The sequence below is a fragment of the Fulmarus glacialis genome, unplaced genomic scaffold, assembly GCF_000690835.1.
Source record: "Fulmarus glacialis isolate BGI_N327 unplaced genomic scaffold, ASM69083v1 scaffold7087, whole genome shotgun sequence".
Lineage (NCBI taxonomy): Eukaryota > Metazoa > Chordata > Aves > Procellariiformes > Procellariidae > Fulmarus > Fulmarus glacialis.
Window position 1 is genome coordinate 104,940 of NW_009223720.1, and position 14,884 is coordinate 119,823.

At 36.5% G+C, this 14,884-nt stretch overlaps 1 protein-coding gene across 1 annotated transcript in view; it reads right to left on the reverse strand.

The window, feature by feature from the left end:
- Positions 1–14,424, reverse strand: part of XRCC5 (X-ray repair complementing defective repair in Chinese hamster cells 5 (double-strand-break rejoining)) — a 47,206-nt gene extending 32,782 nt beyond the window's left edge. The window contains exons 1-8 of the mRNA XM_009581889.1: positions 14,299–14,424; positions 13,558–13,741; positions 12,301–12,349; positions 10,505–10,627; positions 7,411–7,596; positions 4,349–4,463; positions 2,499–2,637; positions 360–472 (exon numbers count right to left, since the gene is read on the reverse strand). Of these exons, the coding sequence (XP_009580184.1) occupies positions 360–472; positions 2,499–2,637; positions 4,349–4,463; positions 7,411–7,596; positions 10,505–10,627; positions 12,301–12,349; positions 13,558–13,741; positions 14,299–14,376 (987 nt within the window). The 5' untranslated portion in view covers positions 14,377–14,424. The remainder of the gene's footprint in view (positions 1–359; positions 473–2,498; positions 2,638–4,348; positions 4,464–7,410; positions 7,597–10,504; positions 10,628–12,300; positions 12,350–13,557; positions 13,742–14,298) is intronic.
- Between the last annotated feature and the right edge of the window lie 460 nt (positions 14,425–14,884).

A 14,884-nucleotide genomic window follows, 5' to 3' on the forward strand; every position in this document is an offset into this window, starting at 1 on the left:
TTTCTGCAGGAAATCACCTAGTGCTGGATAGCTTTTATTAAGGTATTTGCTCAATGTAAGTTTCTTACAACTTCCAGGTAAAACGAATGGCAAAGTTAATACCACAAGTATACAGGTAAGTGCATACAAACACCAAGCATCTCATTGAAATATGCAGAGTTTTTCAATTATGTTATCTTCATCTAAGTTCTCTGAAGTCTTCGCTACATTTAGGTTTTTTTATAGTAGAAACAAGAAGCAAGTCACAGTTCACAAACTACTGGAACCCAGTACAACGCCACAACTTTAGTGAATTCAAACTGAAATCAATTGTCTTGAACAACCCAGGAAGTTGAATGGGAAGAAGTTTAGTACTGTACCTGAGAGGATCTGCTGAATCCCAAAACAGAAAAACATTTCGCTTCTGTTTTATATTTCATTTGCTCTTCATCTTCCTTGGAAAAAGGGACTATATCACTCCCATAGCGAAACCCTGGAGAACAAGAGAAGAGCATCTGGTAAGCATATGGGCTTGCAATTCTAACACTGAAATTAGCGCTCTGAATATTTTAACAACGCATGCATGCCCCACAGCTACACTCCACACATGCTCATCAAATTACTTTCCCTGTTAACAAAAAACCACACACCCCATAGACATATTTGCACTTCACGAACAGCAGTTGCACTCCTTGTACATCGTTTTATGTAACGTGGCTACCCTTGTAGAAAGCAGGAAAGAAAATAAGGGAACTGAGTATCTTGCCCAACAAAGTTATGCTCACAGAATAGATTTAAGCAAATCAGAACAGATTTCAGCAAATAGACTGCAACATTTCCTGCAAATGTAATACAAAAAACCTCAAACATATCACAAATCATGGACCGGAAATGACACCAAAAGGGATTCAGAGAACAAAATGTGTTAACAGTGGAAGTGAGATATACCCTCACATGCAATGGAAAACCAAAACACTCTTGTATGCAGAAGTGGTCTTTCTATACATTTCTGTGTTTTACTTCCCGTGCCTTACATTACAGAGGTATCTCCACAAAATAGGAAGCTGTTAGTTTCTCACAAGTATCATCTGTTCCAACTGCTGATTCCCCTACCTCAAACTACAATATCCTCCCTGTAACATCATCACTTTATTATACTGTCACAGACCAAGGATTATATCCTCAGGTGCGAAGAAAGCAGAAGGAACAAAGGTAAATCCCTGGATGAAAAATCTGTATGTAGATGCATTTTCCTGGAAACTGAAAAGCAAACACACAGGTGGAATGAAAGAAATTTCAGTATGGGTGGTTCAAATGCAAAATATTATCTAATTATGACATTTCTCAAAATGTCCACAAAAGTCCATGAAGCATCAGCAGCTCTTTAACTTGATAAAGAAATTTTTGGTCTCTTTTGTTCATATTGAACTGTTCATCACTTCTTTTTAATAGTATCCCGCAGCCACTCACCAACTTAGGCAGTCAGGACATCAGCAGAGAATGGTCACAAATGCTTCAAAATACATTCACTATAAAAAGTGGACTTTTGTTTTTTTACTAGAAGTTTTGAAGTTATAAAACATAAACAGACTCCTAGCTTTTAACTATCACTTCTGCTTAAAGACAATCACACTGTCGTCAGAACATTTTTATCTGCTACTGCTACAAAACATCTATGATTGCTACAATTGAAAGAGTTTAAATAAAAAAAATACAGTATTTATCTTCATTTCTCAATTTATTTTATTCATTTCACAGCACTTTCTATACTATTATCTGAATAGTTCTGTCCTTTATAGTTAATACACTGGCCCTACTTGCGTGGGATTGAAACAGAAAAGGAAAAAAAATTACTAACAAAATATATTTATATAATCGCAAAAAATTAAACATATTTGCTTAACTCCATTTTTAAAAATTAGACTATTTCATACTGTTTCTGGGGCCTTTAGTCTTCTAAGGAATTTAATTCCCTCAGAAAAAAGCTGAAGGTTATAAAAGAAGTATTCTGCATACCACTACTTCAGATTGAACCTGTTACGGAATTTAAACAGCAAAGCTAATAGACTCTTAAACACTAAACCTTCCTTTAATGGTTTCACCTTCCCAATTGCAGAACATCTAGAGCAGCTGCTTATCTAGAAAAAAGCAGTGTTATGAAAGTATTCATGTTACCAGTACAATGGAAGATTTGAACACACAATAGAGGTAGCAGTATAACTCACTACAAAACTGAGGTATGGTCCTCCACAGATTACAGTTTAGGAAGCTGTAGTGCCTTCCAAGTTCCACCTGGTGGTATTATTATTATTCCTATTACTGGCAAAAGTAAGAATTTTTAAAATATGTGAAGACAAAGAGTGTCACATAACAGTTTCTCTGTTCCATCAGCTTACAGAGCTTACATTCTGAGATCACAGCTAGGCTTCAAGGTATGAAAGTAAAAGGCACTTAGGTGATTTAAGAATACAAGCCATTATCTTCGGTTTGTCTTCAGGGTGCACACAAAGAAGTCATACCTTGAATAGTATCATCTTTCTGAACCTCTGTTTCATCATCGTCATTCAAGCAGTAAACAGTTTCTTTTTGCACATCATCTTTTCTGAGGGTTTTAGCATCCACAACTGTCCACATTTTTTTCACCTTCTCTTCCATGACCTTTATATCAGAATTCAAAGAAGAGGAACGCTTAACACTTCAGTGGGATCCAGAGTGCTTACCAGAACATGCAAAAAACTCTTAGACCAAGTACTGCATTATTTTGCCCATAAGGGACTAATAATGACAGCCCCAAATATGCATCTCTGACTGGTACCACAGTGCTTTCAGCACACTGTTTAATCTGTATGAGACCTAACACCTGAACTATATCATATTGACTGCATACTTGTCTTGGATATTCATTGAAGTCATGGGCTAAGTAATTTGTGGAAGTCTTTTAGTGACAGGATAACATATAACTTGCTTGCTATGTATTTTACTTCCTCCACCTACATAAACACTTTTGACAAAGCATTAAGATATATGTTAAAGATACAGGAAGACTCAGTGCTCATTCAGCTTGTTTGCCCAAGTTTTGCATCAGGCTTACTACACTACAGGATAAAAATACCCTATGTTACTGCAACTTCCCCAAAAGGCAGAAAAAGATTCCAGTTGCATTACAGGACTGGGAGGGGAAAGAAGGAATAAATATTGCAATGAGTGAATGTTTCCCAACTACAGGGAAAGAAAATGCTTTCTCTTCTCTCTACTTAAGTGAAATTAATGGTATACTTAGTGAACGAGAAGAAAAATGGAGAACTGGGCAGAAAACAGAAAAGACAGAATAGATTATGTCAGTAGGTATCACAGGTCTATTCCTAGCTCTGATCCAACTGCTGTATGACCCCAGGCTAGTCACTCAGTTCATGTTGCTTATTCTCCCAAGCTTCATTTATTTTGTGTGTAAACACCTTTGGAGAGGACTCTTACTGCACATTTGTACAGGTCTAGCACAATATCCTAATTAAAAAAAAATTTATGAATAAGTATAAATAGAAAGCTGGCAGCAGAGATCTCTTTCAAGGCTAGTATGCCTATCTCTCAGAAATCAGATATATTTCAACTTCATAACACATCTTCCTGAAACCTTGCAATATTGGCCAGACTCTTAGTCTTGCGTTCAAATAAAAAACCAATTAATCTCCATCTCACCAGATCCATCAATGCTGCCACACTATATAGTTACCTATTAATTATTCAATAACTGGAATTTTGCACATTTTCTGTGTTTAAACACACTCCTTCCTAGCACTGTGTGAAGGACCCATATAAACTGTAAGGGAAACAGACTGCACAAGCTCTGCCAAACAGTATAAACTAAACAAGCTGAAAAAATATATCTTTTTTGCCAAGTCTGAAACAACAATAGATGCGATTTGAAACAATAACTGGTAAAACATTTACACCCACCATTTTACATATACACGTGCATAATTCCTCTCATGCCTAGGGCTTCAGAAATATATATTAAATCTCACTGAGCCGCAGACATATCACTGAATGGAAAGCTTCACACAATCGCAGCGTTCTTAATCAGGTTTGTCAACTTCAATACCATTAAGTGTCACAGCATAGATGGCAATTACTTCTATTTCCGTACATCGTGAATTTTAGTTCTTTAACATATGTGTACAATATGGTGAAGTTAAGAGTTGCTGTGGGAACCACAGTTCTAGATATACTGGCTTCTATGCACGTAAAATCTCTACCATAATTATTTTGGATGTTGTTTTATCTTTTATTTTCTTAGCTTTAAGGAAAAAACATGCAGCTGCACCTAACTTGCTGCCAAAATACACTAAACCAGACGATTTTATGGACTTACTGATTTGTAGGCCACAATCCTTATAGACAAATTAGAACCAATAGTGAGCTGGCAGGGCCAAGCCATAGATCTTCTTTCTATTTTCTTAAACATCGAAAGACGCTCCAGGCTCTCTCTAAATGAAGGAATCGGGAAAACAGAAATGAACTCTGGTGAACTGTAATAAAATATTACAGACAATACACTCTCTTCAAGGAGATGCAGGAGTCCAATTGTTTCAGCTTAGACTGCACCAAGCGTTAGAAAAGAAACTGTATGAATAATCTTGTAATTAACTATTGTCAGAAAAGAGAATGAAAAAAAGAGGTGTTACAGTAGATTATTCCCATCTCGAGCCTTTGTGATGGTGTGACATTAGGGCTTAAAGGCAGTATGTTAGGTCTTGTGATGAAACTACACAGTCGCTTATTAAGCATTTTACATTTATCTGTGCTTACCCAATTAGGGCACGCAGTTAGCTAAATAACCCAAATTAGAAAAGGCTTCTTTTAAGTGGTAAAATGTTTTCTCCAGTGGAGGTGAAGAAATAAAGAATCCAGTTTCAATTAACAGGACTTTGTTTGTGAGGTAATTAACTTTTGACACTTTTTTTTTTTAATATACAGTACTAATGAACTCATTATTTTCAGGGCATTCGGTTAGAGTGAAACAAGTTACTCGGAATATTTCTAGCCTAAATAGCATATATGCAAGTTCATAAAACACAAAAAAAATCTGTAATGATTTTATTCTAAAGAGCATTAACTCAATTGCACAACTTTAAGCAATGGAGTCCAAAAATTAAAAATTGACAGTAAAAGTAATTTATAATACATTATTGTGAAATCAAATAGGCTTGCACCCCAGAACAGCTTTCAGCTAATACAAACTGTGTCAGCTATTTTGCTATAAAATTCCAGTTCAGAGAAAGCGATCATAATTTTTTTTTATTGCATGATGAAGCAGAGATAAAACAGTGTTGACCTCATCTTTTTCACTTGATGATAAAACCCAAAATCTACCTCTCTCTTGATTAAAGCACTTGTCTGGCAGAAGTCAAGAGTAACTCCTAAAAACATTAGTACAGAATTCAACTTGGTATTCTACTTTTTAACTTTATTAGGATGAGCAGGGTCTTTTTGAAAATTCTAACAGAAGCACAATGAAAGGAGAAAATGCACTGGGTTTTTTATAATGAGGTAAGCATTGTATTTCCTTTTTTTTTTTTTTTTCCTTGGGGAAAGGAAGGAAGGGAGGAAAAATTACTTTTTCTGGCAATAGAGACATCAATATAGGATTTTTAAAAAGAACCTGTTACTACATCATTAAAACTACTGCAACACATACATTCAAGGATGAATATGAAAATCAAATACCTAAATGTCAAATGCCTAAAAATGTCATTTAAGCTCAATTTATTAACTCTATTCTTTAATTTCTTATATTTATAGAAGAAAAATGCTCCCTGTTATCAAAGAAGACTCAGCCAATAAAACCCTAGTAAATGCACATTTCAACTTGTATTTTAAAAACATGTCTCGTCTCTGCTCCTCCCATCCCTTCCCCCAAAACCCAGAGGCAGCAGAAGTACCTCCTGTCCAATAGTCAGAATATCAAACTCTAAAACAATACAACAAAATTTTCTCACTTGCTTTCCTGGCATAACTAATTTATTTTCACAAGAGTTGAAATATTTTTACCAGCAGGAAGGAAAACAGAGAGTGTATCTGAGTTGGTAAATTATCATGACAGATTTGCAAGGCTGACTTCTTAAAGCTTGATAAGCAACTTAACTGCATCTAAAACCTCACACGTTCTTAAACAAATTTAACAACTAAAGCTTTAATCTATTAGCCAAACGCCTATTTATCCAAAGATTTTGGACTTCCCCTGAAAGCATGGTACAAAGACAGCTTATACGGTAGCAAAAGCCTGCGATAAAAAAAATATAAAGAAGGGGCCAAGCCACATAGTAGCTTCATGCATATGGACTACTCTAAAGATAAATGGACCCAGAAAGATATTGCTTTTCTGTGCTGTCTTTCGATGCAATGACAAAGCCTGCTTTTTTCGAGAGACTTAGACTGCTCTGTTGACTAGTATGGAATACATACACAGTGATGCATGTTTCTTCACTAATGCACATAATGCTCAAGTAACAGTTTAACCGGCTGCTGAGGTGCAAAGCAGATCAGTTGGGCAGGGTGAGGGAAGGAAATCCCACAAAAAATTATAAATAACAGCATGTAAACCTACAGGTACCTCATCTAAAAATTACACTTGATAATCACATTACAGCTATGGTCTACTAAGTTTCCTGAAAAACTCGTTGTCTAAAAGATCACACTTCATAATTGTAGAATAGAACTACTAAGACAATAAAATCAGACTTTTATAAGGCATATAGATGCATTTTGCTTGTTTCCCAACCGAGACAACACCTATGTGGAAAAGTCTTGGATATATCATTAGCTACAGTTTTTCAGAGACATATATATTTTTATTCTTTCATTGAGGAAACATGAAGTGAAAAACCATCCTTCAATTCTTGCATTAGGAATGCTGCTAAAAAAGTATATTGTTTGGCACAATGGCACAGTAGTCTGTGATTAAACAGCAGGATTCAACAAACAACATTACTCAAAACATTTGTGGGAGTCTGATAAACAAGTGAGCTAAAAGAAGTCTGAGACCAAGGTAAAAAGGCTACCATTAAATGCAAATATTCTACCTGCACTATGTCACAAATTCCAACTCTTTCCAAAACCAAAACATGCTTTTGAAACCTCATTTATAGAAACATTCCCTCCAAAATCCACCAACACTAAAGATGGAAGAAAAATGATTTTTTTCTTTAAATGTAGATATAGAAAATTCATTTTCCACTGAAATCTGTAAGATTTTCTACCTATTCTAAAGCCACTGAAGCAGCTGTTTGAAAGGGACTGAGTGTACAATAAGTTACAAAATTCACTGACTTCAGTGAAACTGGAAGCCAACTGACTGATTATTCAATTTCATCTTTTGGGGAAGAAATCAGAAAGTAAATTTACAGTGTGATAAAGAGGATTAGCCAAGTTTACCTGAAAGTATAAATTTCTTCCAGCCCTCCTTCTTCGTCCAAAGTATGCATCAGTTTCCTCACCACATGAATGCCTTCATTCTGTTGCTCAGTTAAACCCTTTCTTGGAAAAGAGTTTCTGTGCACTTGAGAACATACACTGGCACTTGTATCTCCACCTCCATCAACATCCACTGGAAATGGCAGACTAAGAACACAAGTAGAAGCAGTTAGTTTGACGTTATTCTTAATTAAAATAACCAACCAAAACCAAAACAAAAATTCTATCAGGATCAACAATCAGATGTATAAAGAGCCACATGACTTGTGAAACACATGAAGTAGTATTTCAGGTCTACTTGGCATTGGTAACATCTTGACCAGAGTGCTGCACCAGTTCTGGGCATCATACGTCAATAAAGATGTGCACATACAGGAAGGGATTAGGGAGTAAAGACAACGATGATTAGAAAACAAGATCTATGAAAAAAGATTGAACAAAATACAGCCTGTAGAGAAGGGAGTCAGAAGGCAAGACAGTCTTAAATATAAAAGGCTGTTGCAGAGAGAAAGGGAACAATCGGTTCTTCATACTCAGCCTGCACTCAAATTACATCATGGAGTCAGGTCAGATATTCAAAAACCTGATAAAGGTATTTCAAACCATAATCTCTAAAACCAACAGCCTGAGGAGATAGAAGAGACTCCATCACTGGAAACCTTTATAAAAAGATTTGGCAAACACTGCTTAGCAAGGACATACGTACAACTGACCCAGTCTGAAGCAGAGGATTGCTCTAGATGACTTATTAAAGGCCATTCCAGGCCTGTGATTCTGTATCGGCTCTAAATGCCAGCAAATGGGCCCTTCTCTGCAGTGGGGCTATTATGTATTTCTGGAGTAAATGTTACTCTTTGAGATTTTAATAGCTTACAACACTAGGTGAATTCCTGACTGAAGATGACACGTTTTCCTGCACTTCAACAATCAGATTTAAAAATTTAGCCAGGGGTTATAGATAAAATGATTTTGCTGCTCTTCATAACAGAGTTAACTAAGTGTAATAACCACAGAAAAGAGAGATGTGTAAGAACCTCTACTCTGTGCCCCCGACAATGACTGCAGATTTTTCAAACCTTTCATCTGATCCAATTTTGAAGAAACCACATGATACCTTTTACCACATTTCCACAAAGTAAAAGAATTTTAGCATTTTACTATGTTTTCAAAAAAACAGCCTACAGATCTCTACGTTACTTTCACCTCATTAGTCCTCACTAAACTTATCTGTGGAACAACATACAATAAGCAGAGTTAACAATATGCACAACAATGTCACATACAGAAGAGTTAAAAACTAAAGTTCAGCAAAGTGTTTGGTACCTTTTTAGGAAGCAGATCCACTGACAAAGAGAAACTGTATTTTAAAGCCGTTACGAAAGCAAAAAGCTTCAAACCTCTGATACATAAAAGTTAGATTACTTTCATTATACAGTACTTAGAGACTCCTGTGATGAGACCTGTGTAATTCCCAAAGCTACACAGTGCTCAGCATGTGCTCGGTGCTTGGTAACAGGGAGGAAAACCAACTATCTACCACAAGTTACAACCTAATCAGTAAACAGGGTGTAAGAGATGGAAGCATGGGTTATAACAAAAGGACAAGGTTTAGCAAGAAATTATTTTTAAACCAGTATCCTGAGTATTTTACATTTGTACATGTACTTCTCAAAGCATCATTTGCTCGTGTGGCTGGGAGACAGGGTGTAAATCTGCAGTTGATGCTGTAACAGCAACATTTCCCTAGTGCTCCTATTAGCCATGGGGCTTTTTCCTTTGCTATATTTCAGACAAAGAAAATGTAAAGATGCATCAGAAATCTCACAAAATAAAATTGCAACTTGTGGTAGTAGCATCTGTCCTAGTCTGCATAGCAAACTACAGGTATGGAGACAAGGTAGCAAGGGCTAAATACCAGGTCTCTGAAAGATGTAACTCTGGCTGGCAGCATGTACTCAGGTTCATGGTATCGTGTCTCCGCTGCCTCCAGGGCCAGCAATAGCTCAAATAACCTAGAAGGGGCACGTCAAGGCATGTTGCAAGCATACCTTCTTTTGCTGTGTAGACAGAACTTGAGAGTAGTCTGACATTTTCACATTCAGCCTCTCCCAAGCACAGGCAAAAAAGAATTTTTCTGTGGAGGATCAGCCCATGATTTTCAGTCACACTTTGCTACCTAAGCCCTCTGTTATCTTGCAGGTGGGTCCGCAAATGGCTTTAATGAATTTGTCAAGTTCACAACATTGCTCCTTACAGAATGCTGGATCTAGGTGACAGTAAATATTAAAATGGTCAGAAGTAAAACTGTGGCTTTAACTTTCTTCTGTGAAATTATTTGTTATAAACAGCAAAAATTAACATTCACACAAAGTTTTGCTTTTAAATAAACTCCTACTAGAAGACCTATAGCTTCCTATGTTACCATCATGTGCAACAACTAATACAGATCCCAGCACCACCACTGATTCTTCAGATGAATGCCTATACCAAGACAGCCAAGGGATTCCTGTCGTAACATGTAAGACATTGCTTTCATTTTCCGCTTCCAGTTCCCAAGTCCATCACTGTGAATATAACCCTTCTCTTCAGACTTGCTTTTCTACTGACACCAGAATCAGGCTATAAACATCTGCAACGCTATCTCGTTATTTCTTCCCAGTAACTCCCTTACCTAAAAGGATCTAGGCTGTTGCTGTGACAAAATCACTGCTTCTGAGGCTATTTCTGGCTCATTGTTTCCCACTTCTCTGCTTATACAGATCTTTTGTCTCCCGTTTCAGACTTTGGCTCTAAGCTATAAACTTAACTGGAGAAGAAGCCACCATCTTAATATGTATTTGCACATCACTTAAACAAGGGGATTTGGTTCATAACTGGAATTCACGGCATGTGTAATTGATATAAGTACTTATAACAATCATATTACTTACTGGTACACCTCTGTAGAAACAATACACCAACAGATCACCAGCTCCTTCAAGATCATTATTAAGAAAGAATAATAATTTCCCTTTAAAAAAATGGCAGAGTGTATAACAGCCACTTCCATACTTACAAAAACTGAAGTGAAATTCCTGTTTTCTTCAAGTTAGCAATGATAATTTCCAGCTGATCCTCACTGACAGGACTACTAAGGTCTGTAAACAGTTCAATGTGTCTCTTCTCGTATTTCTTCCCTCTTAAAATACAAAAAGAACATTTACATATACTGGAAATATCTAGAAGGCCTTTTTCTAATTCTTTCCTTACAAAACTGAAGCTTCATCAAAGTAATATACTTGTAAAAAAATAAACAAACAAACCTACTTGGTAGAAGTTGTTCTATCATCGCTCATACTATTTACGGTAAGTTTTTATCTTTATATGATTCCCCCTACTCACTCCTACCCCCTAAAATTGAGGGCTCTAGCATATTAAAATATGTTAGGTTGTTTATTGATTATACTGGGTTTTTCCTTTGCAGCTTAAGTCTGTCCTTGTGAAAACAAAAATGTATTTTAAATTACTACTGCTGGCGGGGGTTCCATTTTAGTAAGCTAATTCAGTAGATTCATTGGCTCTAGCCCTGTGACTGTATAAATCACTAATTAAATGAATGGAATTCTGCCAATTTTCACCAACGTAGATAAAATGCTACTAAAATATGTTAGGTTGTTTATTGATTATACTGGGTTTTTCCTTTGCAGCTTAAGTCTGTCCTTGTGAAAACAAAAATGTATTTTAAATTACTACTGCTGGCGGGGGTTCCATTTTAGTAAGCTAATTCAGTAGATTCATTGGATGAGATGGACTTCAAAGCCTACTTAATACGCTAAGTAGTAGTAACAATAACCTGCCAGCTACAGAAAAAAATTCAGTTAAACTGATATAGTTTTTATCTGGATATTCAGCATAACGGTGATTTTCTTGAATTTTTACCCAGTAGTATTTTCTCAGCTGAAGCCCGTATCAAAGGGGTTAGTGCATACAAGCAACTTACCCACAAGATAACGAAAGCAGTTCCTCCACAGATATTCAAGGTTATACTGCCATAAATGCAATGATTTTAATTTACAACTCAGTTTTAACCATTAAATTGATACAGCTCTCCATGCCGATTAGACTTCAATCATAAAAATACAAATTGCATCACTAAGTCTAGTCTTCTGCTTTCACAACTAGATCATATAATCTTTTTAACAACATGTTCAATCTGTGTTTTGAGAGGAAGTAAGGCTGTCTTCCCTGGACCGTCAGTCAGTCCACTGAGTGTTAGAAACAGTCACATTTCCAGTTGTCCATTCATTGACAACTTTGTAACACTTGTGCCAACATTTTCTTTCAGCTTAAACAGTGTTTTTTCCTACTGCACGTTTATCTCCCACACCCTGCATATTTACAAACAGCCACCTTATCTCCAACAGCCTTTAAGTTGCTAGGCTTAACAAACTCACCTTTCTAGTTTTGTTTTCTTTTTTTCTTTGTAAGATATGCCATCACCCTTACAAATTTGGTAGCCCTTTTCTATGCATTTTAGCATCTGAATTAATGTTTTTTGAAAACAGATCACAAGAAATGTGACACTAAGTGAAGTCTTTGTGCCTTGTATAATGGCATTAATATTCTCATGAATCTACTGCAAAGTTCCCAGTTGCATCAGAAAGCTCTTAAATTGTCTGGAGAAGCTAGATGTCTCCTGGGGATTCTTCAGGGACAGACTCCTGCAGTGTCTTGTTTGCTTTTAATTTTTTTTTTTTTTAAAAGCATTTTCCTTATTTATATAATACTGGAAATGTAATACTGACAAGAAATCAGATCAGCTCCAAAGTGCAAGATCAGAATTCTGTAAAAGGCTTTGAGTTACATACTCACATTGTTTCCTTCTGAAGCAAGTCCATACACACAATAATTGCATCCAGAACTAAGCGAATTTAAGAAAAATCTCATCTAGAACATGAATCGTGTCACAAAAGTGTTTTTCCTATGAAACAATCTTCCGTTTTCACTCCCTCCCAAACACTGACAAACACGCATTTTAGTTAACAAGCAAACAATTTTTTCAGACAAGTACTCTTCAATATCTACTGTGCAAGAGGTTCCTATATAACTTGTCTGTTTTGTGATCTTGTCTCTTCCCCATTTATCTGATGGAACAGTAAAAAGACTGCTTCAGGGCCCAATCTTAACTGTCAATGAGGAGGCTCAAGTCCAATGAAAGAGCAATCTAGTCTTTACAACGTTACTTTGAATCCACAAACAAAATTTACTTGTCCTTTCAATACCTGACACCATTTTCTCATGCAAGTTTTCCTTCAAAACATCTGCATCTGGTGATCTCTTGATAGTTTCTTCCTCACCACAGTTTTTATTGGGAATGTATTTTTATCACTGCGCACAAACCTGCCCACCGATTGAAGAAGGAACATGACTCTGCTTTTGCTAAGATACAGCTAACTGGCTGCACATTTCTCTGAAACAGCTCTGACAGTCTGAACAGAGTTCACTACCATCATTTTATGGCCAGAAAGAAGAGGGAAGACAACACGGGAAGTTAGAACAGTATGTAAATGAAACACACAAAGGGACACTATAGAGATCGCCTTCTTTTAAAACACTTCACCTTATGCAGCTAACAACAGAACACATTCAAACACGAACAACATTCAAACCAGCAAGTGACATTTGGCAATGTTAGAAATACTTTATATAGAAATCAATCTGATAAACCTCTATTCTGCTTCATCTGGCTTCTGGTATTTCTGCTGACATATTTTGTAAACAATATTTTTATTTGATGAAAAAGCATAAACAAAGTTCTGCAACACTATTTTTAAAAACACGTGCCTTATTTGAGGCCTAAAATTATATTATTGCTATCTTTGTTCTCTTTAATTAACAGAACACTTCATAAAAGCAACGATTCCCTAAGGCCAAAACTCCATCTGCTAGCCTAAAAGAATGTGAAAAAGCAGCTAATCTGCTTTTGAACAAACTTAGAACCACAAATTAGCTGAACTCTGATAGTAGTTAAAACTTCAGAGGCAAATCTGAGCCCATTTCACAACACTAACTTCCTGTCTCCTTATGTAGCTGAATCAGTTCAAGAAGAGCTCTACAACGAAAGGATACAGTCTGCTTGTTCAGAGCCTGGTTTAATCACATCTTGAATGTCTTCCAGCAGATCAAAATCTGGTAGCATTAGTGATCTATGTACAGTAATGTTTTGGTATTGATCCTCACTGGCAAGGTCATTCCCAGTACCATCTGTGCCAAACAAAACTACAGCGACTTCATCTTTACTCTCAGCAAAAACCTGGAAACAGAAAAAGTACAAAACAGGTATAAAAACACAGGTAGACTCATACACAGCTATGTTAGGTAGACTCGAGCAAGCTGAACTAATCTTGAAGCAATGTCAAGTACAGTGGATTTACTTTTTCCTACTTTTTCAGTGCTATCCTACCAAAATGTAATCTTACAGAGAGTTCACTAATTTAGATATAATTGAACTAGCAGACTGACATGAGGATATCTGGCATAAAACCAGTAAAATTGGCCGACTCAGTCCTTGAAATGCGTTTTCAGTATGGTAAATCTTAAGAAGGTTGAAACATTTTAGAGAAAGAGAAGAGTACTTTTTTCCCCTAAAAGTTTCTACTGCCCTAAAGAAAAAGAGTGACCAATCCAACTGCCACATCTCCACAAAAGTACAGCTGAAACAAAGAGCACTGTTACTCCTGCTAAAACTGGACTAATTCTTACTCATTTCTCATTTATTTCAGTATTAGTAAATGAGGAAAATATTTCACAAACGTCATTACTTTCTCTCCCTTTTTAACAGTTTTTAATCACATGTAAAGTCACACATACCTGTCGCTGCACAAACTTTGTCATAACCTTCTTGGCTTGTTCAAGCGAAGACTCCTCACCAGAGGCAGAACTGCCCATTGAAAAGCCTACATCCAGGCACAGCACTATAGCTGCCTAGAAAGGAAAGACAATACTGAAAAAGAATGTAAAAGGGCCAATAAAAGCATAATTACTTAAAAGGGCTAGTTCAGATCCTTGAACACACAAAACCTAAAAATCAAACTATGTCACTATTGGTTTCTTTTACAGTAACTGTTAATCCTTACTGAACTGAGAATCATTTAATCCTGTACCATGTTCCAGGCATCCCAGTGGAAAATACAAAAAATCCTACGTTACACAATAATATGTTGAGGGGCAATTTCTGTTCAACCCCGTGAACATGTTAGGGATCTAGGGGCTCACTAGGAAATAAAACAGAGATATTTCAGTTGACAATTACCAGCACAACACAAGGTGGATATACAAGCTTGTTCCCTAAACTCTACAGCTACATCCACCCCTCGCAGTAGCTCCTAATAGCTGTAGACCACTGTTTGGTCTAACCCAAGAACATAAGAATGACTGCACTCCTATGGCTTCCAGA